The following is a 27876-nucleotide window of genomic DNA, read 5'->3' as shown; positions in this document are numbered from 1 at the left end:
CTCTCCCTTCCTTCCTTCTTCCTCCCTTCCATCCTTCCCTTCCATCCTTCCTTCTTCCTCCCTTCCTTCCTTGACTCGAGGACAACAGGAGGGTTAATACATGCAGAATATTTGAGATTAGGAAAGGGGGAACAATAACTAACAAAAGGAGCCAATGAAACCTATAAAGAAATACAACATAGAAACTTAAGACAGACAAATAAATACAATTGCTAAACAAAAACATAAAAACATTAAGGTGTTATAAGTGTAACGAGGGCGTCCTGTATATAAAGAAAAGGAATAAAAACAAAGAACAAATAACAAAGAGATAAATTAAAGATAAATGTCCTCATGTATTTTTATAAAAGCTTCACATTTTATCTCCTGCGATGTGATTTAAGTTGTAGTCACGCTGACTTTCTGTCCAGGTTTTGTCGTGACTCAGCTGGTGACGTCGTGCGGCAGCGACGGCCACTCCATGGCTCTGACGGAGAGCGGCGAGGTGTTCAGCTGGGGAGACGGAGACTACGGCAAGCTGGGACACGGGAACAGCGACCGCCAACGCCGACCCCGACAGATCGAAGCCCTGCAAGGAGAGGAAGTCGTACAGGTGGGAGTCTTCTTTTTTTTTATGAACTTTGTTTATTGATTTTTAACCATAGACTGTATATAAGAAATGGACGTAACATCTGTGACGTCACCCATTGGTTTGTGGACTGCTGCTTGGAAGCCAATAGTTTCGGATCTGGGTAGCGCCATCTTGAAAATTTCAGGTGCATGCTGGGAAAAATAAAAACACGGATTCTACTTATATGGGCATCAGGAGGAGCATGAGGCGCCCTCCTGAACCTGTGAACCAATCAACCTGTCAATCATGACGTAGCCACGCCCTAATGCATACCCTGCTTTATCGTCACATATAAAATCAGGGAGGCCAAAATGTCCCAAATGAACATCATACTGCATTGAAGAAGGCTTTAAACTAGCGATTGAGACCATAAACACATTTTGAAAACGTTTACTGAGGTTAGAAATCAAGTGAGAAGTTGGTGAATTCTCCATTGACTTGTATGGAGACGGAAGTCCTTTTGACACCAAAACGGTCGCCCCCTGGTGGCCTTTTGATAGAATGCAGTTTCAAGTTACTTCCGCGTTGGCCTCATTTCAGAGGACCGGAACCCCCCGCCTGTTTTATTTTTTTTCAAAAGAGAGAAAAGAAAAACAGCAACCTGCAACATAAAACAAACAAAAAAACACAGACAGTCAGCTCGGCCATATTTCACATATTACGGTAAATGCGATAACCTCACTCTACAGGTCATAGTAGACCATTTACCAGAACATTTCTCTGTATGTGTGTTTTTATCTCCAGATGTCCTGCGGGTTCAAACATTCGGCGGTGGTAACAGCCGACGGGAAGCTTTTCACATTCGGTAACGGTGATTATGGACGACTGGGTTTGGGAAACACGTCGAACAAGAAGCTACCGGAGAAAGTCACGGCGCTCGAAGGCTACCAAGTCGGACAGGTGGGTCAAAACAACAACAACAAAAAGCATCTCTGAGGACATTTATCTATTAATACGTTGTTGTCCTCGAGTCAAGGAAGGAAGGGAGGAAGAAGGAAGGAAAGGAGGGAGGAAGGAAGGAAGGGAGGAAGAAGGAAGGAAAGGAGGGAGGAAGAAGGGAGGGAGGGAGGAAGGAAGGAAAGAAAGGAGGAAGGAAGAAAGAAGGAAGGAAAGGAGGGAGGAAATAAGGAAGGAAAGGAGGGAGGGAGGAAGGAAGGAAGGAAAAGAGGGAAAGAAGAAAAGGAGGGAAGGAAAGAAGGAAGGAAGGAAGAAAAGGAGGAAGGAGGGAGGGAGGGAGAAATGAAAAGAGGTAGGGAGGAAGGAAGGAAAGAAGGACAGAGGAAAGAAGGGAGGGAGGAAGGAAGAAAGGAAGGAGGGAAACACAGTCAAAACAGACGGGGTCAATTTGACCCGGGAGGACCAAACAAAGGTTAAATATTGATGTAAACTATCATTATTTGCTGCTTACAAACTAGATTTAATCTTTTTTTCTGATGCTTCTCCAAAAAGAGACGATCATGTTTGATTGACAGCTGATTGAAGACAGTAATAGATTATATATTTCTGACGTCTGCTCTCTCTCTCTCTCTCAGGTGGCTTGTGGTCTGAATCACACTCTGGTCGTCTCTGCCGATGGGATGATGGTTTGGGCTTTTGGTGACGGAGATTATGGAAAACTGGGACTTGGTAACTCAACAGCCAAGTCGTCTCCTCAGGTAGAAACGTGATGCTAACCTGTTATATTACTGTAGTTTTATAAGATATATCTGTTGTTCTTTTTTTAAATGAATGTAATGTTTTTGTTTTTTTTAATCCCTAGAAAGTTGACGTGTTGTGTGGAATCAACATCAAAAAAGTGGCGTGTGGGACGCAGTTCTCTGTGGCTTTAACCAAAGATGGCAAAGTGTTTACGTTCGGCCAAGGTAATCAATATATTTATTTATTTATTATTATTTTAAGTGGTAATGATGTTATCTGTAGACATGGTTTCTATTGTTTAGCTTCTTTAAACTTTATTTAATGTTGTTACTTTCATGCAAAGATTCGCAAACCATGATTGATATGTCCAAAACAAACAATGAAAATAAACAATAATAACAATAATACAAAAACATTACAAGTAATACCAATTACACCAACAGGAAAAAAAAACATTCAGAGCCAGATTAGAAAGATTGGTTTTAAACGTATTTGTAGTCTGCTGGACCAAGATCCAGAGTCTATTTATTTATTTACTTATTCATATTAGCACACATGTAGAGCTGCATAAAATCCAGCTAACAGAAATAAAATGTCACTTGAGAGATCAAAAATACGATATACTTAAGAAAAAACACACAAACAAGAAGACCAATCAGATGATCGGATCATGAAACAATTATGAAGATTATAAAATATGTTCATAAGATTGTGAGCTCTTGATAACAGACTTTATCATTTCATATCTGACTGAATTCTGACCATGTTTTATTTTAGTTCAGGGTCAGAAAACCAGAAACCAGCCTCACCATCATTCCCCAAATTCATGCAGTATCCTCACAATAGAAGTTATTATTGTTTGTTTTTGTTATTTTATACATAATTCACATTTTTTCCCCCCCCCCCTGTGGCAGACCGGCTGATCGGCCTGCCAGAAGGCCGAGCCAGGAACCACAACCGACCGCAGCAGGTGCCGGCGCTGTCAGGGACTCACATCCAGGACGTCGCCGTGGGAGCCGAACACACGCTGGTGCTTTCATCCACCGGAGACGTTTACACCTGGGGAAGCAACTCTGAGGGACAGGTAACATGCTGACCCCCCCGAACCCCCGAACCCCGAACCCCGAAATACTGTCACTCACTGCTGGTGCTACTGTTAATGGACAGAGGGCAGCAGAGTGTTAGTAAAGGGCCGCAGCACCAAGAACGATAACTATTACGATAACTATAACTATTACGATAACTATAACTATTACGATACTGAAAGCTATTACGATAACTATTACGATAACTATAACGATAACTATAATAGTAACTATTACGATAACTATAACTATAAATATTATGGTAACTATAATTATAACTATAATAGTAACTATTACGATAACTATAACTATAACGATACTGAAAACTATTACGATAAATATTATGGTAACTATTACGATAACTATAACTATTACGATACTGAAAACTATTACGATAACTATAACGATAACTATAACGATAAATATTATGGTAACTATAATTATAACTATAATAGTAACTATTACGATAACTATAACGATACTGAAAACTATTACGATAACTATAACTATAACGATACTGAAAACTATTACGATAACTATTACGATAAATATTATGGTAACTATTACGATAACTATAACTATTACGATACTGAAAACTATTCCGATAACTATTCCGATAAATATTATGGTAACTATTACGATAACTATTACGATAACTATTACGATAACTATTACGATAAATATTATGGTAACTATAATTATAACTATTATGGTAACTATTAAGATAACTGTAACGATAACTATAACGATAATTATAACTATAATGGTAACTATTAAGATAACTATAACGATAACTGTAACGATAACTATTACGATAACTATAACGATAATTATAACTATAATGGTAACTATTACTATAACGACAAAATATTATGGTAACGATAATTTTAACTATAACTATAATGGTAACTATTACGATAACTATAACGATAACTATAACTATAATTATAACTATAATGGTAACTATTAAGATAACTATAACGATAACTGTAACGATAACTATAACGATAATTATAACTATAATGGTAACTATTACTATAACGACAAAATATTATGGTAACTATAATTATAACTATAACTATAATGGTAACTATTGCGATAACTATAACGATAACTATAACTATAATTATAACTATAATGGTAACTATTACTATAACGATAACTGTAACGATAACTATAACGATAAATATTACGATAACTATAACTATAATGGTAACTGTTACGATAACTAACGATAACTGTAACGATAACTAACGATAACTGTAACGATAACTATAACGATAAATATTACGATAACTATAACTATAATGGTAACTATTACGATAACTATAACGATAATTATAACTATAATGGTAAATATTACGATAACGATAACTATAACTATAATGGTAACTATTACGATAACTATAACGATAATTATAACTATAATGGTAACTGTTACGATAACTATAACGATAACTAAAGATAACTGTAACGATAACTATAACTATAATGGTAACTATTACGATAACTATTACGATAATAGTAACTGTAACAATAACAATAACGATAACTAAAGCGATAACTATAATGATAACAACTATAACGATAACTATAACAATAAAGTTAACAAAGACTATAACGATAGCTATAATGGTAACTATAGCGATAACTATCAACGATAACTATAACAATAAAAGTTAACTAAAACTATAACAATAACTTTATATAACAGCAGCAGATGTTGAAGGGCGGTGTGCAAAAGTGCACAGATGACCTCATGATATGAGCACAGATCTAAAGTCTTAAAGATTCACCAACTTTGTTTATTTTTTCACATAATAATAAAAAATAAAAAACAAAGCTCCAGCATCTTTGTATAATAAAGAGAGACAAACCTCTCTAAAGAAATCACCTCAGGGTGTCATCCTGCTCCAGTCTGTGCTGAGAGAGGAGCAAAGCTGCATTACAATAAATAAATAAATAGCTATAAATAAATGAAGTCATCAGTCAGTTTCTATAATTAAGAGTTTGATATTTGCAGGTTTTAACGTTTTACTGTAAATTTCAGGCTGGATGCAGATATTTTTGTGACTAAGTGATATTTTCCTTAAATCCTAATGTGTAGTCTGGACAAAGATTTAAGAGGCAAACCCCCTGATTAAAGTTGGAAAATAGGTATTAAGGGGCCGTCCACACTAAGAACGATAACAATAACAATAATTATAAAGATAATGATGTGAGAGTCCGCACTTATGAACTATAACATCCTGTAAACAGCTGCTGGTTCCAGCTGAGTCAGCAGCTAATGAAACTACTGATGAGCTGTTACTGCTGCATGTTGGACAGAGAAATAAAATAAAACTAGAAGAATTCACTGGCTCCAATTTACAGCGGATCAGTCTGTGCTGAGAGAGGAGCAAAGCTGCATTAAAATAAATAAAGTCATCAGTCAGTTTCTATAATTAAGAGTTTGATATTTGCAGGTTTTGAAGTTTTGCTGTAAATTTCAGGCTGGATGCAGATTTTGTCGTGCTGTATGTTTTATAGGAAGGATTTTAATTGGCTGTCAGTGTTTCTGTCGTTCATCAAATCGCTCTGAAAGTGATCCAACGATATCTTTCACCACTATCGATGTCGTTATAGTTGTGGTGTGGACTCCTCCAATGGTTTTTACAATTATATATATTTAAAGTTATCGTTAAAGTCATAGTTCTTGGTGTAAAAATTACGTCAGGATGTGAAAACACTGTGTAAATGTCGTGATTATAAAATGAATTAATTAACATCTTTGATCTGAACTGTGACTTTCCCGTGCAGCTCGGTCTCGGACACACCAACCACGTCAGAGAACCGACGCTGGCGACGGCGCTGCAGGGCAAGAACATCCACCAGATCTCTGCCGGACGCTGCCACAGCGCTGCGTGGACGGCTCCGTCTGTGCCGCCTCGAGCGCCAGGTTAGACACACACACACACACACACACACACACACACACACACACACACACACACACACACACACACACACACACACTAAAACTCACTCAGTGCAACATAACACCCCCCTCCCCCCTGCCAAGCCACTGATGTCTTAATAGGCAGACACTTTATCCCAGAGCTCAGATTTCCTGCGGTGCTGCTGGGACATGAAGTGAACACAAAGCAAGGAACAGCACATTGTTGTCAGATGAGGCAGCGCGCCGTCGTTCGGTGAATAAACGTTTAGGAATTTAATACAAAGCTGCCTCATTCCAGGATGTTGAGGGTTAGGTACGGACAAAAAAATGTAATGTAGTTGTAAAACTGAAAATATGTGAATGCCTCATAAAATAAACCTCAAACAAAGACGGAGCTCTGAATAGCTGCCACAAAAAAACAAAAAAAGGAGTTAAAGTGGAACTGTACTGATTTGACTGTTCCTTCTTTCCTCCCTTACTTCCTTCCATCTGTCCTCCCTCCCTCCCTCCTTGTCTCTTTCTTTCCTTCCTCCCTTCCGTCTTTCCTCTGTCCTTCTTTCCTTCCTCCCTCCTTTCCTTCCTTCCTCTTTTCCTTTCTCCCTCCCTCCCTCCTTCCTTCTTTCCTCCATCCCTCCTACCTTCCTTCCTTCCTTCCTTCTTTCCCCCGTCATTCCTTTCCTTCCCTCCTTCCTTCCTTCCTCCCTCCTTTCCTTCCTTCCTCCCTCCCTCCCTCCCTCCTTTCCTTCCTTCTTCCTCCCTTCCTTCCTCCTTTCCCTCCTTATTCCTCCCTTCCTTCCTCCTTTCCTTCCTTCTTCCTCCTTTCCTTCCTTATTCCTCCCTTCCTTCCTCCTTTCCTTCCTTCTTCCTCCCTTCCTTCCTCCTTTCCTTCCTTCTTCCTCCTTTCCTTCCTTCTTCCTCCTTTCCTTCCTCCTTTCCTTCCTTCTTCCTCCCTTCCTTCCTCCTTTCCTTCCTTCTTCCTCCATTCCTTCCTCCTTTCCTTCCTTCTTCCTCCCTTCCTTCCTTGACTCGAGGACAACAGGAGGGATAATAATACAACAAAATTTGCATTAATGAGTCGCGATGTGTCAATAATAAGATTTAACATTCATGTAAAACAGGCCTTGTTGATGAGGGCAGCTGCAGTCAGGAATAAACTGTTCTTGTGGGTTTTTGGTTTTTGGTCTGGACCGCCGCCTCTGGCCCAGCAGGAGAAAGTTTCACAACGTTTAGAGGTGAGACGGTCAAAGTCCCGAAGGTGTAGACCAGAGCTGAAATCTACAAGTTAAAAATGATAATATGGAGGTGTGGAGTTAGAAACACGTCTGCGGCTCCTCGTCTCTGCTGGAGGCTAACAGCTCCAGGCTAGCCTTCCAGCAGCTGAGTTGCATTGTGGGTAATGTAGGCGAAGGAAGAAGATGATATTTCTGAATCTGATTCATCGTTTTTTATCATATTATAATGAGTTCAAACAGAAAACTGCATCACTGATCAAATTATTATATTTTATACACATTTTTCATGCTTTGTTTAAACCTTTTTTTAATAAACTACTATGAATGCAAGGGGGCGGAAATTTTCCGATACATTTCCAGTAAATTTCCGTAAACTTTCCATGGGAATTATGGTAATAAATGGGAATTAACTGGAAATTTAGGGTTATTTATACAAACTGTATCAATATAAACACAAGCAGACATGCAAACTAATACAATTTATTGTTTAAAGAAGAAAAAAAACGACATCTTGACTGATTTATTTGTGATTAGAACTTTAATCCGTTCTTTCACTGAACAATAAAAACATGAATGTTGAATAAAATAAACATTTTTCCTTCTAGAAATCATGTGTGCGTGTAGGAGTTGTGGCCCTGCAGTCAGTAATGTGCTATGTGCATGTGATTGAGGAATAAGGGAGACATTCAACTGTATTTGTATTAAATCTGCCTGTTTTAACCAAGATTTGTGCTACATTTAAGTTCCCAATTTTGTACATTTCTAGTTAATTACCATGGAAAGTTTCCAACTTTGAAAATTTCCGGAGTTTTCCAACTAAATATACTGCTATGATTATGTACACCTACAACAATAAGTTTCCTTAAATGTTTCTAATGTAGGTAATAAATTAGATTTTACAGACTACATTAAGAATTCTATGTTTAATATGATTTAAACGTTAAGTTAATTTCTTCTCCTCTGTCTCTGTGCTCCGTCTCGTCTTCCTCCGCAGGCTCGTCGGTTCCCCTGCAGCTCGGTCTGCCGGTGGCGGTGCCGCCTCAGTACAGCGGGCTGAAGGAGGTGAGCATCGAGGCGGTGAGGGCTCGCCTGCGCCTCCTCTACCACTTCTCTGACCTCATGTACTCCTCGTGGAGGCTGCTCAACCTCAGCCCCAATAACCAGGTACGCAAAGAGCCACGAAACACTCACACACACAAGAGACTTCAAAGAAAAATGACAGAGATTTAGATAAAGGGTTGTTGTAAAGCTTAAATTCTGAATGTAAATTTTAATAATTTTGATGCCATAGCAAACAGCACACACTGTGTTTTACAGCTACCAGCAAACCTCACACACACACACTGACCTGGACTATTAAAAAAAATGCACTTTTTAATGTACACTTCAATATCAGTAATTCAAGTGTAATATTTATTTCAGTTCAGCTGTGCAATATGAAAATCACCTTCAGGTTCTCTCAACATACTGTTATTATTTTCATTTCCTATAGTTCATGTTGTTTACTTATTATTTATTGTTCTTTATGATGCTATTTCTATTTTTGCTCTCCACTTTGCTGCAGTAACGCTGTAAATTTCCCCATCGTGGGACTAATAAAGAACGATCTTATCTTTATAATACTAAAGTTTAAAGACCCGTCCACACCAAGAACTATAACTATAAATATAAATATATAGTTTTAAAACCTGTTATAACTCCAGTGGATTTAGGAGTCGATACCACAACTATCAGCCAATCAGAATCCTTCCTACAAAATCTGCATCCAGCCTGAAATTTACAGCAAAACTTCAAAACCTGCAAATATCAAACTCTTAATTATAGAAACTGACTGATGACTTTATTTATTTTAATGCAGCTTTGCTCCTCTCTCAGCACACACTGATCCGCTGTAAATTGGAGCCTGTGAACTCTTCTAGTTTTATTTTATTTCTCTGTCCAACATGCAGCAGTAACAGCTCATCAGTAGTTTCATTAGCTGCTGACTCAGCTGGAACCAGCAGCTGTTTACAGGATGTTATAGTTCATAAGTGCGGACTCTCACATCATTATCTTTATAATTATTGTTATTGTTATCGTTCTCAGTGTGGACGGCCCCTTAATACCTATTTTCCAACTTTAATCAGGGGGTTTGCCTCTTAAATCTTTGTCCAGACTACACATTAGGATTTAAGGAAAATATCACTTAGTCACAAACTTCTGCAAATGACATGGTCTGTTTTAAACACAGGGAGCAAACTGCCTTCCTCACAAAGTCAAGAGAAACTAACTTTAGATGACAAGCGAGTCACATTTAAAACGATTTTGAGGCATCTTGTGTTTTACTCTGTGATGTAATTCTTATTTTTTGCAGAGCTGCACCTCTCACTATAACGCCGGTACCTGGGGGATCGTCCAGGGTCAGCTGAGGCCTCTGTTGGCTCCCAGGGTCTATACTTTACCAATGGTGCGCTCCATTGGAAAGACCATGGTGCAGGGGAAGAACTACGGGCCCCAAATCACCGTCAAACGGATCTCCACACGGTCAGAACTCCACTTCTGTAACATTTGACCTTTTCCCAAAAAAACACCAGTAAATATGTTGAAATGTGTTAAAACAAGTTCATGTGAAAATAAAAAGCATCAGTCAGGTTTGTACAGTAGAGGAGATTATAGTACGCAGTAGGGCTGTCGCTTTTGTCAAAAATCAAGTTCGAACGGATACCAAAAGTCACGCAATTCGTTCGAATCCAGGTCTCATTTGATCTGCCACCTGTTTGTCTGAGGCCCTGTTTACACGACAACGCTCGCGGGTGAAAACTACAAAATATATTTTATCGGATGTGCCTTTCTTTTAGACGGTGACGCCGTTTTTGAGGCTTAAAAACGCAAAAAAGTGAAACCACCCTCCAGAGTGGAAATCTTAAAAACGCTCCATCGTCGCGTTCCCGTCTAAAACGCAAAAGTCTGCCTTAAATGCAGCAGAGTTTCTGCTGCGGTCTGAAGCTGTAACCTAGGTAACAGACGCTCTTCCTTCTGCTGATACCTGCATACAACATTGAATTCCACGCAGATTTCCCCCCAAAAACGCTCGTCTAAACACGGAATAAAAAGTGAGAACGCAACGCCACTTTTACGTTTTCTGTTCAGATCGTTTCCGTGTAAACAGCCTGAATGTAAAGTGAAAACTGGACAGAACAACAGCGCTGCCCGTAGACTATCACTAGCTTTACATATGGGGTTGGGTATCGTTTAGGTTTTTATCCGATACCGGTGCCAAACCGGTACTTTTGAAACGGTGCCGGTGCTTAAACGGTGCCCGAACCGGTGCTTAAATAATGGAAAACATACAAACTTTGTCCAAAAAACTGTGCCTTTTTGTTTTTAAGGCATTTTGTGAAGTGCAAGTTGAACAGTATATTAATTTAAATCCCTACATAATATAAATACAACTAAGACAAAAAAATTAATTAACCAATATAAAATAAAATTCATAATCATCATAATAAAAACAGCAGTGTATCAAAACAAACAGCAATAAAGAATACAGAGCATACAGACACCTTTAGTAAATCAGGCCCCTAGTATGCAGTAAGAGATACAGAAGGTAAAAATACAACATATAAAGTGCAGACCTAGAATATAGAGAGAGAAGGAGGGTAAGATATGTGATAAAGATGCTCAGCTGTACTCATTTATCACTTAAATGTCTGATTCTGTCTTTTTCTCCCGTCTGGTTTCTTCGCTCTCTGCAGGGGACGGAAGTGTAAGCCGATCTTTGTTCAGATTGCTCGTCAGGTCGTGAAGCTGAACGCGTCCGACCTACGACTCCCATCGAGAGCCTGGAAAGTCAAACTGGTGGGAGAGGGAGCGGACGATGCGGGGGGCGTGTTCGATGACACCATCACAGAGATGTGTCAGGTACGGACGAAACCAGGACACACGCAGGTTAATGCACGAGGTTTACCGGCTGTCATGTGGTGCAGTGATGTTTATTCATATGTGTTTGTAGGAGTTGGAGACGGGCGTGGTCGACCTGCTCATCCCCTCCCCTAACGCCACAGCAGAGGTCGGATACAACAGAGACAGGTGAGGAAAACCAGGAAGGATCAAGTCCACCTGTCTGCCTCATGTTTACTTCTTCTCTCAGAGATTTAGGATGAATTTTACATCTAATAGAGATGCTAATTGATAATAGAGATATTCACTGATTACTGATGTGTATTAATATGGTCTCCCATCCATAGTGACTGAAACTGAATACTTATAATACTACTAATACTACTACTATTACTACTACTACTACTACAACTACTACTACTAATACTACTACTACTACTACTACTACTACTACTAATACTACTACTACTGCTACTACTACTACTACTACTAATACTACTACTACTGCTACTACTACTACTACTAATACTACTACTAATACTACTAATCCTACTACTACGATGACTATAATACTAATAATAATAATAATAATAATAATAATAATGATAATAATAAACTTTATTTATGGAGCACTTTTCAACCTCCAAGTTACAAAATGCTTCACAAGGCAGCAAAATACACAAATCATAAAATAATAACATTTTAAAAGAGAACAAATAAAAACAATATGATGAGTAAAAAACAATAACAATGTAGGAAAAAAGGTAACAAAAACCCCCAAAACTAATTTTAAGACTCAAGCAGTAAAATCCAAAGTATCCTCTCATATCTTCCTCAGGCTCCATCACAGATCTGCTCATCAGCTAATCTGACAAGTGTAAATTTAAATCGTTATTTAAGCCCATTTAAATCAGTTTAAACATATTTTTGTCTTATTTTAATCTGTTTAGGTTCCTCTTCAACCCGTCGTCCTGCATGGACGAACACATGATCCAGTTTAAGTTTCTGGGGATCCTGATGGGCGTGGCCATCCGCACCAAGAAGCCGCTGGACCTGCATCTGGCGCCGCTGGTGTGGAAACAGCTGTGCTGCATCCCGCTGCTGCTGGAGGACCTGGAGGAGGTCGACCTCCTCTACGTGCAGACGCTCAAAAGCATTCTTCACATTGAAGACAGCGGCATCACCGAGGATAATTTCCATGAGGTGGGAAACGGATTTATTGTTGTGTTTTTTGTTTGTTTGGGTTTTTCTGGTTTGATTTTATAGGAAGAATCAAGAGTGGATGATATGAATAAAATCCCCAATCAGAGCGTATATAATTATAATAATATTTAACTTTATTTCTGTGGCACCTTTCCAAACCGAAGTTTGGAGGTGCTTCACATAATACAATATACACCATTTAAGTTCAATACAATCAACAGAATAACCAGGCAGGGAGTTCAGGTCCTCTGAAATGAGGCCAAGAATTTTGAAGAATTTTAAGCTCAACATTCAAACTGTGATATACAGTAAATCAATACTTATATTAACTAATATTTTCAGCATATTGGGCGGCTGTGGCTCAGGAGGTAGAGCGGTCGTCCTCCAATTGGAAGATTGGCGGTTCGATTCCCGGCTCCTCTAGTCCACATGTCGATGTGTCCTTGGGCAAGACACTTAACCCCAAATTGCTCCCGTTGCTGTGCCAACGGTGTATGAATGCGAGTGAATGGTTAGTTTCCTCCTGATGTGCAGGTTGGCACCCTGCGTGGTAGCTGCCTGCCATCAGTGTATGAATGGGTGTGAATGAGTTGTAGTGTAAAGTGCTTTGAGTGGTCGAAAAAGCTATATAAGCTATATAAGTACGGTCCATTTACCAATATATATACATATATATATATCCGCACATATCGGACAATATAATCAATCAATCAGACTTTATTTATATAGAACTTTTCATACAATAAAATGTATCACAAGCAAAACAAAGCAGAAGCAAAACCAAAAGCCACACCCACACACACACACATATCACACACATATCACACACACACACACTAGTCATCAATATACATGTGATAGGTCAATATCAGCCAATAATGTCAGCTGATTGATACATCGGTCTTCCTGTACTTGTTGGTCCTCAATATAAACAGAAACTCTGACGGAAAAGATGAATGAATTAGACAGAAAACTAGACGAGTGAAATGTCTGTAAAACTGTTAATTTGACTGAACAACAGCTGAAAATATGAAGTGTCGTATATCTAATATATATACAGTATAAAACGGCACAGAGAAGGAAAGGGGAGATATGACAGCGAGCGGCCAGAGTGAGCACACAGACTGGATTTGTGTTGCTGGATGTTAATTTGTTCTTGGATGCATCAGGTTGGAAAGTTTTATTGCTAATAAAACATTTGAATAAGCGCCAGTCGTTCCTGCTGAAGGCCGAGCAGTAAATACCGGTTACACACACACACACACACACACACACTGTATTTAGGATTAAACTCAGGCTCCAGCAGCACAATAGAGACGTTTCAAAGTCAACAGTCACATCTTGGCTAAAGGCTCACAGGATGACGGGTAATTGTTTTTGAGCGCGTGGGCAGCATGTTTTTACCTCTGCTGCTCCATGTGAACGCTCGATTCATCAGAGTCACATGCAGCCTGCTAAAAAACATCATAAGCAGCCAGTTCACAGCCTCATATGCCTGGTTTTAAATTCCCCATAACCAGACCTGAGTGTCACAAAGCAAAACAAAACGTCAGATGATGTCACATAACGTAACGTCGCCGCACCCAGTGAAAGCTCACAGCGGGGCCGGCAGTGAATAACCTGTGATTTATGTACAGATGACAAGAGTTTAAAACATTTCTGTGGATCTGTGTTCACACTTCCAGACTCTGAACAGGCTGGAAAAACACACACAGATACAAGCTTTAAAAGAATATGTCACATGTAACAGTGTTAAACTAATGATGGACAGATTAAGAAAGAAATAACGGTAGAAATTGATGCATTAGAAGCAGAAACCTGGCTCTTACATTGCCCATAATACACCTAGAAGGCTAAATATGAGTGTAATTAGTGTAAATGAGTGTGTAATGTCCTCAACATGAGAATTTTTGTTTTTGTTGGACAGTTTAAAAACAGAAAAAGGATCAAAATCGATGCATCAGAAGCAGAAATATTGTCAAAACCTGGCGCCTACATTACCCACAATGCACCTTAAAGGTTAAATATTAGGGTCAAATAGTGTATAAAGTCCTGAAAATTGTTGTCTTTTTTATACCTTAAAATGAGCCCTTTATATCGACATAGGGAGCATGTCCTCTTCCACCATGGATGTATAATATTAGCTGGATATCGGACCAAATAATGGCTCCCATTCAGTCCAATGAGAAGTGCTTTCGGCCCGCTGCACATGCTCAGAAGTGTTTCTCCCACTCGGCCCACAGCCTTTACATTGTGATGACGTCATATGTTTTTAAGGCAAGGCAGCTTTATTTATATAGTGCATTTCATACCCAATGGCAACTCAATGTGCTTTACATAAAACAAACATTTAACAGTAAGAATTGGAAACAAATCTCTTTTTTCTCGGCTAGAGGAAAGTTTTACAAATATAAAACCTCCATGAATCAAACATTAATAACATAAAGAGTCATAATTGATCTTATCTGCAGTTCAAAGTGTCCTGTCAGCAGTTTTACAGGCGTCTTTTTTACAATGGTGGTCTATGGGGAAATGCTTTTTGGGCTGCAGGGGGATTTTTTTTATTTTTATGGCTGCAATACCGCGAGTGACCACTGGGGGGAAAAAGCAGATCGGCTGAGCAGCGGCACCTTATCAGCTCTTATAATACATCTATAGCTGTGTCTACAGAAAGACTTTGATGTTTTTGTGAGGTTCGTGGCCTCCGTACGTTCTCCTGCACACTTGGAAAGGGGAGCGGAGGCGTGTTAAATCGGCTGCAATTAGCAAACTCACCACTAGATGCCACTAAATCTTACACACTGGTCCTTTAACCTTTGTGTTGTCCCCCCGGGTCAAATTGACCCGTCTGTTTTGACTGTTCCTTCCCTCCTTCCTTCCTTCCTTCCTTTCCTCCCTCCTTCCTTCCTTCCTTTCCTCCCTCCCTCCTTCTGTTTCTTTCATCCCTTCCTTCCTTCCTTCCTTCCCTCCCTCCTTCCTTCCTTCCTTCCTTCCACCCTCCTGTCCTTCCTTACTTCCTAACGTCCTTCCTTCCCTCCTTCTTCCTCCCTTCCATCCTTCCTTCCTTCTTCCTCCCTTCCATCCTTCCATCCTTCCTTCTTTCTTCAAACCTTCCTCCCTCCTTCCCTTCCTTCCCTTCTTCCTCTTTTCCTTCCTCCCTTCCTTCCTTCCTACCTTCCTCCCTTCCTTCCTTTCCTCCCACCTTCTGTTTCTTTCCTCCCCCTACCTTCCTTCCCTCCTTCCTTCCATCCCTCCTTCCTTCCTTCCTTCCTTCCACCCTCCTTTCCTTCCTTCCGTCCTTCCTTCCCTCCTTCCTCTCTCCCTCCTTTCCTTCCTTCTTCCTCCCTTCCTAACTTCCTTCCTTGACTGGAGGACAACAGGAGGGTTAATGACTTTAACATACTGAATTAATCTTATAATTTGTCTCTACTGGACGTTTGATGTGGTTGAAGCTCTGTTTTACACGTTTAATCGGCTGTTAGAATAGTTGTGGTTTCATTTTCTGGCGATCGACTTATTGATTAATGGCTCTTCAGATCCAGATCAGAGTATTTTCTCCTTTTTAAAGTCTGGTGAGAGCTTGGTGTGAGTCCTACTGGGGGGGGGGGGGGGGCTGGGGGGTTAACTCAGCAGAGACACCAGCACTCAGAGAGCTCAGCTGTGCCTCTCCTCTGTCTGCTCTGGTACACTTTGTTCTTCTTCCCAGCTTTGATAAAACCCCTCACATCTGTGGCTCCAACCATTACTGATACAACCACACAAGCCCCCTCCTCCTCCTCCTCCTCCTCCTCTTCCTCCTCCCCCTCCTCCCCCTCCCGAACCCGCAGATAGGCTGGCTCGAGCGGCAGAAAGCTAACACATCCCGGAGCCCCTCTTCTGTCCAAACAACCTCACACAACCCCTGCACTGTAAAGCCCCGGCCTGCAGGAATGCCAACCCCAGTGTTGATGCAGCGTATCCTGCCCGCCGGAGACTTGGCAGCGCTCCCAGCCTTGTAGAGGAGAGAAGAAGAGGAGGAGGAGGAGGAGGAGGAGGAGGGGAGGGCGTTTGGAGCCACAACACTGCCACAGCCAGCTCTGTCAGCCAGGGCCGAGGGAGGAGGAGGAGGAGGAGGAGAGGAAGGGGGCTGCATCTGCTGCTTTGGCATGAAAGGAGAGAGTGTGGGAGAGAGAAAGAATCTCCTTGTCTGCCTTTTTTCTGCGTCGGTTCGAATTCTGCCAGACGAGCCGTCGAAACGCCCTCGTGGTGATGTTACGATCTCGTGTCGCTCGCCGAGCCAGCGGATTAACTAAAAAGATGAATTTTTTGCTTCGGTAACCAATCAGAGGCGACGTAAATCCCTCACAGGAACGTTTTTTATTAAAACACATACATGAATGTTTTTCATTATTTTCTGACATTTAACAGACTCAGTGATTAATGAAAAGAAGCTGACACATCAATCAAAAAATGAAAATACACAGATGTGCAGAGCGATTAAAGCTGCTCCATCACAAGGTTTTTATATTAAAAATCAGTCAAATAATCAGACTCATTCGTTTTTAAATGACATTAATGTTTATAAAAGAGGCTAAAATCCATTTAGTATATTGGATCTGTCAATATTGAAAGATTTATATCGGTGCAAGAATAATGTTTTCTAAATGGAGGGAAAAACAAACTTCAGGGCAACCGACATCGGGATTAGTTTAAAAAGCCTTTATTTAAAAAAAACAGCTGATTTCAATAAAATAACAAATGGTTTTAACCTTAAATGTCTCCATGAGGACTCCCTTGTGGTTTTTAAATGTTTTATTTATGGCTGCAGCTGACGGTTATTTTTGATTATCAATTAATTAATTAATTTCTGATGTCTGAAGTCGTTATAGTTTCCCAAAAGTTAAAGATGACGTCTTGTTTTGTTCCGACAAGCCGTCCAAAAACCCCAAAATACTCATTTATCATCAGTTATTATCATGTATGACACAGAAAAACATTAAATCAGCACAAACAACTGTTGAGAAATGAAGAATAATGCTGAAATGTCTTTATTGTTATTGTACGTACAGTGAATTTGAAAGTTATCCTTATTGGTGCCATAAGTTAAAGTTTAAAAAGTGCTCATAAAAGATAGTTTAACTATAATAAATAAATATATAAATATTTAATATTAAATTGAAATGAAGGTGAAACACATAAAACATACAAACAAGACAACCCTTGTGTTGTCCTTGAGTCAAGGAAGGAAGGGAGGAAGGAAGGAAAGGAGGGAAGGAGGAAGAAAGAAGGAAAGTAGGGAGGGAGGGAGGAAGGAAGGAAGAAGGAAGGAAAGGAGGAAGGGAGGAAGAAGGAAGGAAAGGAGGAAGGAAGGAAGGACAGGAGGGAGGGAGGATGGATGGAAGGGAGGGAGGAAGAAGGAAGGAAAGGAGGAAGAAGGGAGGAAGGAAGAAGGAAGGAAAGGACGAAGGAAGGACGGAAGAAGGGAAGAAAGGAGGAAGGAAGGGAGGAAGGAAAGGAGGGAGGGAAGAAGGAAGGAAAGGAGGAAGGAAGGAAGGAAGGACAGGAGGGAGGGATGGAAAGGAAAGAAGGAATGGAGGAAGGAAAGGAAGGAGGAAAGAAGGACGGAAGGAAGGAAGGAGGGAGGGAGAAAGGAAAAGAGGAAGGGAGGAAAGAAGGACAGAGGAAAGAAGTAAGAAGTAAGGGAAGAAGGAAGGAAGGAAAGGAAGGGAGGAAAGAAGGAACAGTCAAAACAGACGGAGTCAATTTGACCCGGGGTGGACGACACAAAGGTTAAATATTGCACATATAAAGTTTATAAAGCTGCAACTGTACAGAAATCAAGTTATTTAAAGCTCTTACATAAAAACAGTTTTTTAACCTGTTTGTTCATGTTTTAATTGTCCTGTAACGTCTCCACTAAACATTACAGCTCTGATTATATTTCATATTTTTGCTATTTTCTACAGTTTCATGTGTATTGGACTCTTATATCTCAGTGTGTTGTATTGATTATTGATCATGTTTGTGTTGTTTTTTCTCCAGATGATTCCTCTGGATTCGTTTGTCGGGCAGAGTGCGGACGGTAAGATGGTTCCCATCATCCCCGGAGGAAACAGCATCCCGCTCACTTTCTCCAACAGGAAAGAGTACGTGGAGCGAGCCATCGAGTACAGGCTGCACGAAATCGATCGACAGGTGAGAGAAATTATGCTTCGTGTGACTATTACAAAGTCTGCAGAGTTAAAACTGTGTTAAAGAATCAGTGCAGACCAGGCGGGGAGTCCTCTGAAATGATGCCAACGCGGAAGTAACTTAAAACTGCATTCTATCAAAAGGCCACCAGGGGGCGACCGTTTTGGTGTCAAAAGGACTTCCGTCTCTATACAAGTCAATGGAGAATTCACCAACTTCTCACTTGATTTCTAACCTCAGTAAACGTTTTCAAAATGTGTTTATGGTCTCAATCGCTAGTTTAAAGCCTTCTTCAATGCAGTATGATGTTCATTTGGGACATTTTGGCCTCCCTGATTTTATATGTGACGATAAAGCAGGGTATGCATTAGGGCGTGGCTACGTCGTGATTGACAGGTTGATTGGTTCACAGGTTCAGGAGGGCGCCTCTTGCTCCTCTTGATGCCCATATAAGTAGAATCCGTGTTTGTTTGTTTTCCCGGCATGCACCTAAAATTTTCAAGATGGCGCTGCTCAGATCCGATACTATTCGCTTCCAAGCAGCAGTCCACAAACCAATGGGTGACGTCACGGATGTTACATCCATTTTATATACAGTCTATGGTGCAGACATGAAAACATCACGATAATAAACACATTTAGTTTAATGTGATCGTTGAGCTTTGCAGAGACGACTGAAGCAGAAGGTTTCAAAGTGAGGAGTTAAATTCACTTCTGCTCTCCTGCTTCACACGTTAACAGGTTTGATTGGGTCAGTAGAAGGAAGTAAATACATTGAAGTTGTACAGACTTAAAGGAGAAAGATGATGATTTTCTGTCTTTCTTCTTAATGTCGTCAAACCCAATTTAAAATAAATAAAAAAAAAATTTAAAAAAAAGCCCAAAACCAACTGTGTGTTAGTTCATCTCTTAATACTTTCTGACTTCTCTGCTCTCTCTGAGACTGTCAGCACCAAATTCAACTGTGTTAATTCTGAGAAACGTTTAAAAAAATACATAAATATCATATAATCATAGTTAGATGATGTTTCAGAGTAATTATAATTAATGGATTATTAAATTTAAGAGGCTAAATAAATACTATTGGTCCATTGATCCCAATTAGAACTGTAATAAGATATATATAATATAACATCTGCTCTTATATAGTGTTTAGTGGGAGGTTACCTCATTACCTCACAGCTAATAAACAATTAACCTCGAGCCTCCAATTTAAGATTAAGTAAGATTCATCATACAGCTAACCTGGTTTCAGGATTTGTTGTCAATAAGAAAAGAAAAATGTAGAATATCACCAAACTTTCTCTTTTTTAGAAAACTCAGTTCACCCAAATTTATAAAAAACCTCCAGTTCTGTAGATGCAGATGATTTTTGGTTTTTATTCCTCCGGATGTCTGAAACTTCAACTTTCACCTGAATAACAATCAGCAAGTTTCACAATATTTCCTGAGGAAAAACTCTACTAAAAAAGTGTAGCAGGAACACTGTATGAGCTGAATTTTTGAGCATTTTTATTCAAAGAAATCCTTTTCAGGCAGAAATATCAGACAAATATCTCAAAGCTTTAAAGAGTAAAACTAAAACTCTACACAACTACACTACAGAAGAAAGTAAGAATATGTGTTGTTTGTAATTTGCATGAAGCGGCCCTTAACTCGTGCGCCTTCCCTCCTCTTCCTCTTCCTCCTCCTCTTCCTCCTCCATCAGGTGGCGGCGGTGCGTGAAGGCATGTCTTGGATCGTGCCGGTGCCGCTGCTCTCCCTGCTGACGGCCAAGCAGCTGGAGCAGATGGTGTGCGGCATGCCGGAGATCTGCTGCGACGTGCTGAAGAAGGTGGTGCGCTACCGAGAGGTGGACGAGCAGCACTCGCTGGTGCAGTGGTTCTGGCAGACGCTGGAGGAGTTCTCCAACGAGGAGCGAGTCCTCTTCATGCGCTTCGTCTCCGGGCGATCCAGGCTGCCCGCCAACACGGCCGACATCTCTCAGAGGTTTCAGATCATGAAGGTGGACAGGGTGAGTTTAAAAAGCATCGAGCGGAGCTGAGATCTGGAAACGCTTCGACGTCGTTATCAAGCAGTCAGACGTCATCAGGCAGCTGCTGAACAGTTAAATGATCTAAACTCAAACAGCTGCTGGTCTAACAGAAAGAAATGAGACACAATCTGTAATAAAGTGGAGTTTCACTTTAAAGGTACTCAGCTAGTTACAGAATAAATACTGATGGACAGAAATGTTATCAGAATAATCAGAGACTCTGCAGCTTTATAGAGAGTTTCAGCTCATTGTTTCGTTGTCCGGCTGCAACTTTACTGTCTTGGTTCACTCTCATAGGACTCAAAAAGCTTTCGATTCATTTTCACTCATGAAAAATCATGAATTTATTTCCTCTACGGCAGAAAAACACGTTACAGGAACTTAAGGCTGGGCAATTAATCGAAAAATAATTTAAAACCGACATTTATAAACTCTAATCGACTTAATCTTGCTCTTGTCAATTAATCGTGGTGTTCACTGTTGCCATGACAGCAAAGGTTGCATATCTTTAACCCCTCCTGTTGTCCTCGAGTAAAGGAAGGAAGGGAGGAAGGAAGGAAGGGAGGAAAGGAGGGAGGGAGGGAGGAAGGAAGTGAGGAAGAAGGAAGGGAGAAAGAAGGAAGGAAAGGAGGGAGGAAGGAAGGAAGGAAGGGAGGAAGAAGGAAGGAAATGAGGAAGGAAGGGAGGAAGAAGGAAGGAAGGGAGGAAAGGAAAGAAGGAAGGAAGGCAGGGAGGAAGAAGGAATGAAAGGAAGGAAGGAAGGAAGGAAGGAAGGAGGGAGGAAAGAAGGAAGGTAGGAGGGAGAAAGGAAAGAAGGACGGGAGGAAGGAAGGAAAGAATGAAGGAAGGGAGGAATGTAGGGGCAGGAAAGAAAGAGAGAAGGAGGAAAGGAGGAAGGAAAGGAAGGAGAGAAGGAGGGAAGAGAGAGGAAGGAAAGAGAGAGAGAAGGAGGGAGGGAGGAAGGAAAGAAGGAGGGAAGGAAGGGAGGAAAGAAGGAACAGTCAAAACAGGGTTAGGACGACACAAAGGTTAAGGAATATGAAAACTTGTCTCCAGTGATGATTTGAACCCAAACATGATCTTTACATAGTTCTAATCAAGTGAACTAGACATTAACCACAGCGTCACACCTTAAAACATCATTATGTTCCCTCCGTAAGGATCCTCATGTGTGAGGGCAGCAGTGGACAATACAAAACTAAAGAAACTGTGAACAAACATAATCGATCATTAATCGTAATCGAGGTTAAAAGTTCAATTAATCGTGATTTTGAATTTTGCCATAATCGCCCAGCCCTAACGTCACTTCTGCTAGAAGCGAAAACGTCCCCGCTCATCAGTCAAAGCGCTTTAAGAGATAATAAAAAATTTTTCATGAACTAATAAACATAAATAAAAAACATCCGATAAGTATTAATAAGTATTAAGAAGAAACCCTGCAGATATAAGCCTCTCCTAAATGTTCCAACCACGTATATCTGAAGCTCCATTGTCGCACTTTCACCACAACAACCGCCCCTTCCTGCACTGATGACACATTCTCCTGTTACGTCTCCCCCCATCACGATGATTCAACTTATCGTACAATAACATGGAAATGACTACAAACTGATACTGGGTGTGTGTGTGTGGGCTGCAGGTATGCTGTTAATGATTACAGGTGAAACTATGAAGGGACTTGGCACCTCTCGAATAGGGAAAGTATGGCATTTGAACCAATATCACCATGGTAACCGACATAAAATAGGTCTTAAAATGACAATAATATCGTTTATCGGGATTATTTCTGTGAGAATATATCGTCCAATGAAAGTAGTTATTATGACGGGACTAGTTATAGACGCATCAGGATGCATTTACACTACAAAAACATATGTGGTCAAATGCTGACAATGCGTCTCGAAGCTCGTTTATACTTTTATTTAATCTTCGTGTCGTCCTACCCGGGTCAAATTGACCCCGTCTGTTTTGACTGTTCCTTCCTCCTTTCCTTCCTTCCATCTGTCTTTCCTTCCTCCCTCCCTCCTTCTCTTTCTTTCCTTCCTCTCTTTTTCCTCCCTTCCTTCTTTCCTTCCTCCATCCCCCTTTCTTCCCTCCTTACTTTCTTTCTTTCCTCCCTCCCTCCTTCTCTCTTTCTTTCCTCCCCCCTACTTTCCTCCCTTCCTTCTTTCCTCTGTCCTTCTTTCCTCCCTTCCTCTTTTCCTTTCTCCCTCCTTCCCTCCTACCTTCCTTCCTTCTTTCCTACATCCTCCCTTCCTTCTTTCCTTTCCTCCCTTCCTTCCTCCCTCCTTTCCTTCCTTTATTCCTTCCTCCCTCCTTTTCTTCCTTCTTTCCTCCCCTCCTTTCCTTCCTTTATTCCTTCCTCCTACATTATCGTTGCAATATCGATATCGAGATATTTGGTCAAATATATCGTGATACTTGATTTTGTCCATATCGCCCATGCAGCCCTACTTTAACTCTTCTGCAGTCTCCACTCAGGACGAGCACAGAGAGGAATGGAGGACACTACTCACTTAGCCAATGTGACATGAATAGCCTCTTAGCTGCTAATGTGATACTGAGGTCAAAGGTCATGTCCATGCATCATACGATAAGTGACGATGCTGATAGTTACGTTAATGTACGATAAGTGTATAACTATTGTGACAGGGTGAGTGATGATGAGGTGTGATAGTGTCTGTGTGTGTTTTTATCGGTTGTAACTCGAGAGGAAGAACTTCTCACCTTGTGCGAGAACAGTTGATTTTCAGTGTCTGGTTGACGTTTTTCACAGAGTTCGTCTAAAGCAGCGCTGCGTGTTCTCTTCCTGTCCACACGAAGCGTCTGCTGCTGCTGCTGCTGCGTACAAACGGAGGTAAATCCCTGAACCGGACTGACTGCCGCCGGCGTCTCCATGGCGACGGCGACGGCGGGGGGGAGAGTCAGCGCCGCCGCCTCCGCAGCAACCTCCATCTTTACAGTCACTCCTCCTCCTCCTCCTCTGAGTCGATGCGGAGAGGAAGCAGCTCGATGGAGATTCTCTTAACGATGTGGTTGATTTCGACGACGATGATGATGATGATGATGAAGATGATGATGATGATGACGAAGCGGCAGGTGGAGCGTCTGCCTGCTGAGGACTTAATCTGTCGGGGCTGACGCAGTCGTCCTCGTCGCTGGCGAGCCAGTCAATGGAGTAATCCGAGTCTGACGTCGACATGGTAACAAGTTATATCATCAGCTAGCAGAGAGCATCACGGACCTGACGGACAAATAACAACAAACGCAGCTCGTTATTAAAATGTTTAAATGTTTAAATAATATTCAAGAGCTGCAACTAATCGATTCATTTTTGATTAGTTGTTTTGTGTCGAAAAAAGTGAATTTTTGTAACCAAACTGTAAAAAAACATGTATTTATTTACTTTATTATCATTTATGACAAAGACAACAAGCAAGCTGTGTCTCTATTTCTCTCTCTCTCTCTCTCTCCTTCTCTCTGTGTCTCTCTCTCTCTCTCTCTTTGTGTCTCTCTCTCTCTCTCTCTCTGTCTCTCTCTCTCTCTCTCTTTGTGTCTCTTTGTGTCTCTCTCTCTCTCTCTCTCTCTGTCTCTCCCTCTCTCTTTCTTTCTCTCTCTCTCTCTCTCTCTCTCTGTCTCTCTCTCTCTCTCTCTCTCTCTCTGTCTCTCTCTGTCTCTCTCTCTCTCTCTCTGTCTCTCTCTGTTTCTGTGTCTCTCTCTGTGTCTCTCTCTCTCACTTATTAAGCCATTAAGGAGCAGAAAATGACATGTTAATTATTATTATTATTTACTTTGATGTTACTAGTTATCTCATTTGCACTTAAGTAAACATTTCCACAAATAATTTTAAACATATTTTGTATATCTTTGGGTTTTATGAGTTGTATCTCCACAGGAAACGTTGCATAAAAAAACATGTCAATATGTTTGTATCTCCTGCAGCACGTTGCCTGTTTAAGGGTTAAAATATTTGCCAATTAATCAATAAAAACGACTAATTCATTGACTGTTTGTTGCCGCTCGACTGTTTTCATGAATTGAAGAATCACAGAAGATTTATTTTAATTTTTTTTAGATGCTCGTAGATAGAAACAAACAGAACAACACAGAGGAGGAATAAATAAGTACTAAAAACAATCAAACTGAAATAAATAAATAACCAAAAAATTAATGAATTAATAATAATAATAATAATAATAAAAATAATAAAATAAAACTAAAAACCCTAAAAAATAAGAAATAAACATCAATAAAAAAATTAAATAAAAACTTTTATTAAATAAAACTAAAAAAAAAAAGAATATTAAATAAATAACCAAAAAATGAATTAATAATAATAAAAATAATAATAATAAAAATAAAAATAATAAAAATAATAAAAAATAATAAAAATAATAAAATAAAACTTAAAAACCCTAAAAAAAAAAAGAAATAAACATCAATAAAAAAAATTAAATAAAAACTTTTATTAAATAAAAATAAAAATAAAACTGAATATTAAATAAATAAACAAATAAATAAATAAATAAAATAAATACTGACAACACTTGAATAATATTAAATAATGGTAAAAAAGCTAAAAATAAAATAATAAAATAAAAAATATAATCTTTAAGTAAAACTACCAAACTGGATCCAGCTTCTCGTGTTTGCTGGGAGAGAATTTGATGCTTTTCTGAGTCGTACATGATATTAAATTCAATATCTTTGATCTCTTAGTCAGACTTAAACATCTTTAAGCTTTTATAGAAACTGTGAAATTGAGATTTAACAACATAAATAATCAGTCAGTTAATCAATAATGAAAGTAATCATTAGTTGTAGTTATCAAATCATGTTTTTAAAGGCTGCATTACAGTAAAATGATGTCATTTTCTGAACTTACCAGCTTATTCTACCTGTTATATTATTTACCTTTATGTATTAAATCATTATATTTACATTACTGATGATTATATATCAAAAAAACGTCATTATAGTCATCTCCTACAGTATAATCACAGTACCAGTATCGAGGTATTTGGTCCAAAAATATCATAATATTCTATGTTTTTTGCTCTTCTTGCAGCTCTATCGTCATAAAATCATTAATAAGTAATAAGAGAAGAATCATAAACCTGTGTGAGGTGTTTCACACGCTGCAGTATTCTGCTTTTTAATCAGAACCAGGATCCAGCGTTTACTGGAAACAGGGATTGGTGATGTTTATACTGACAGATGTGATCATATATCAGTGTAAAAACATCCACAACAATGAAGAAATTAAACTAAACTAAACACACTGTTGATTGGTTGTCATGGAGATTAACCTTTGTGTCGTCCTCCCGGGTTAAATTGACCCCGTCTGTTTTTGACTGTACCTTCTTTCCTTCCTTCCATCCTTCCATCTGTCCTTCCTCCCTCCCCTCTTTCTCTTCTCTTTCTTTCCTTCCTCTCCCTTTCCTCCCTCCTTCTTCTTTCCTTCCCTCCTTCTTTGCTTCCTTCCCTCCTTCCTTCCTTCCTTCCTCCCTCCCTTCTTTGCTCTGTCCTTCTTCCTTCCCCCTTCCTCCCTTCCTCTTTTCCTTTCTCCCTCCTTCCCCTCCCTCCTACTTTCCTCCCTCCTTCCCTCCTTCCTCCGTCCTTCTTCCTTCCCTCCTTCCTTCCTTCCTCCTTTCCTTCCTTCCTTCCCTCCTTTCCTTCTTCTTCCTCCTTTCCTTCCTCCTCTTTCTTTCCCTCCTTTCCTTCCTTCTTCCTTCCTCCTCCCCTTCCTTCCTTCCTCCCTCCTTTCCTTTTTCCTTTCCTTCCTTTCTTTCCTCCCTCCTTTCCTTTTTCCTTTCCTTCCTTCCTTCCTTCCTCCCTCCTTTCCTTTTTTCCTTTCCTTCCTTCCCTCTTTGAGGACAACAGGAGGGTTAAATCATCTACATGTTTTAGTGCTTATTATGTAATATTTCTTTAAGTGTTTGGATGTGAAAGAAGCAGCATAGTAATGGAAACATGTTATATTTTATTATGTTAGAGCGTCATTGATGCCAAAACCTCAACTATATACAGTCTGGAGCTGTTTTATATGTTTTAACCCTTTAAAGTCCAAGTTTCAGCCTTATGTCTCCTATTAAGAAGCTTTATGGTTGAAAAATCATCTAAACCTTCGTTTCGGGTCTGTTTTGACTGTTCCTTCTTTCCTTCCTCCATCCCCCTTTCTTCCTTCCTTCCTTCCTTTCTTTCCTTCCTCCCTTCCTTCTTTCCTTCCACCCTCCCTCCTTTCCTTTTTCTTTCCTTCCCCCCTATGTTCCTTCCTTCCTTCTTTCCTCCATCCTCCTTCTTTCCTTTCCTCCCTTCCTTCCTTTCCTTCATCCCTTCCTTCTTTCCTCCCTCCCTCCCTCCTTCTTTCCTTCCCTCCTTCTTCCTTCCTTCCTTTCTTCATCCCTTCCTTCTTTCTTTCCTCCCCCCTACCCTTCCTCCCTTTCTTCTTTCCTCTGTCCTTCTTTCCTTCCTTCCTCTTTTCCTTTCTTCCCTTCCCTTACTTTTATCCTCCCTCCCTCCTACTTTCCTTCCTTTCTTCTTTCCTTTCCCTCCCTTCCTTCTTCTCCTTCCTCCCTTCCTTCCTTCCTTCCTTCCTTCCTCCTTCCTCTCCTCCTTCCTTCCTTCTTCCTCCTCCCTTCCTTCCTTCTTCCCTCCTTTCCTTCCTTCCTCCCTTCCTTCCTTCATTCCTCCCTCCCTCCCTCCCTCCCTCCCTCCCTCCCTCCTTTCCTTCCTTCTTCCTCCCTCCCTCATTTCCTTCCTCCTTTCCTTCCTTCTTCCTCCCTTCCATCCTTCCTTCCTTGACTCGAGGACAACAGAAGGGTTAATCTGCACTGTTTCACACTCAGTTCCCCAAACATTCAGCTACATTCAGCATCTTTGGAGACTTTGGAAAGAAGCTTTATGTCTTTTAAAACAAAGCATGGCAGCACAGCGTCAGATTATTAATATCAAACATGAACTCACAAGGAAATATAAGACAGGAATCAATCTTTAAAAACAACCTGCATCAATAAGCTGTCGATACTTTTAGAGCAAAGATAGTTAAACACGATGCAAACTGTGAGAAAAGACGACACAAAGAC

The 27876-nt window shown here is 40.1% G+C and overlaps 2 protein-coding genes across 3 annotated transcripts in view; one reads left to right on the top strand and one right to left on the bottom strand.

The window, feature by feature from the left end:
- Positions 1-27876, top strand: part of herc1 (HECT and RLD domain containing E3 ubiquitin protein ligase family member 1) — a gene marked incomplete at its 5' end in the record, with an annotated part of 105049 nt that overhangs the window by 68130 nt on the left and 9043 nt on the right. Inside the window, 13 exon segments of the mRNA XM_062436399.1 lie at positions 411-592; positions 1355-1510; positions 2143-2265; positions 2370-2472; positions 3163-3332; positions 6133-6271; positions 8498-8667; positions 9857-10026; positions 11238-11403; positions 11495-11571; positions 12333-12585; positions 18607-18759; positions 20465-20770. Of these exon segments, the coding sequence (XP_062292383.1) occupies positions 411-592; positions 1355-1510; positions 2143-2265; positions 2370-2472; positions 3163-3332; positions 6133-6271; positions 8498-8667; positions 9857-10026; positions 11238-11403; positions 11495-11571; positions 12333-12585; positions 18607-18759; positions 20465-20770 (2168 nt within the window).
- Positions 23525-27876, bottom strand: part of LOC133982967 (zinc finger CCHC domain-containing protein 10-like) — a 6594-nt gene continuing 2242 nt past the window's right edge. For both annotated transcript variants that reach the window (XM_062421871.1, XM_062421879.1), the window contains exon 2: positions 23525-24035. In XM_062421871.1, coding sequence (XP_062277855.1) covers positions 23562-23993 — 432 coding nt within the window. In that variant the 5' untranslated portion in view covers positions 23994-24035 and the 3' untranslated portion in view covers positions 23525-23561. The remainder of the gene's footprint in view (positions 24036-27876) is intronic.

Source organism: Scomber scombrus, chromosome 1 (assembly GCF_963691925.1).
Source record: "Scomber scombrus chromosome 1, fScoSco1.1, whole genome shotgun sequence".
Lineage (NCBI taxonomy): Eukaryota > Metazoa > Chordata > Actinopteri > Scombriformes > Scombridae > Scomber > Scomber scombrus.
The sequence above is the reverse complement of the archived record's forward strand: the minus strand, read 5'-3'. Positions and strand labels throughout refer to the sequence as shown.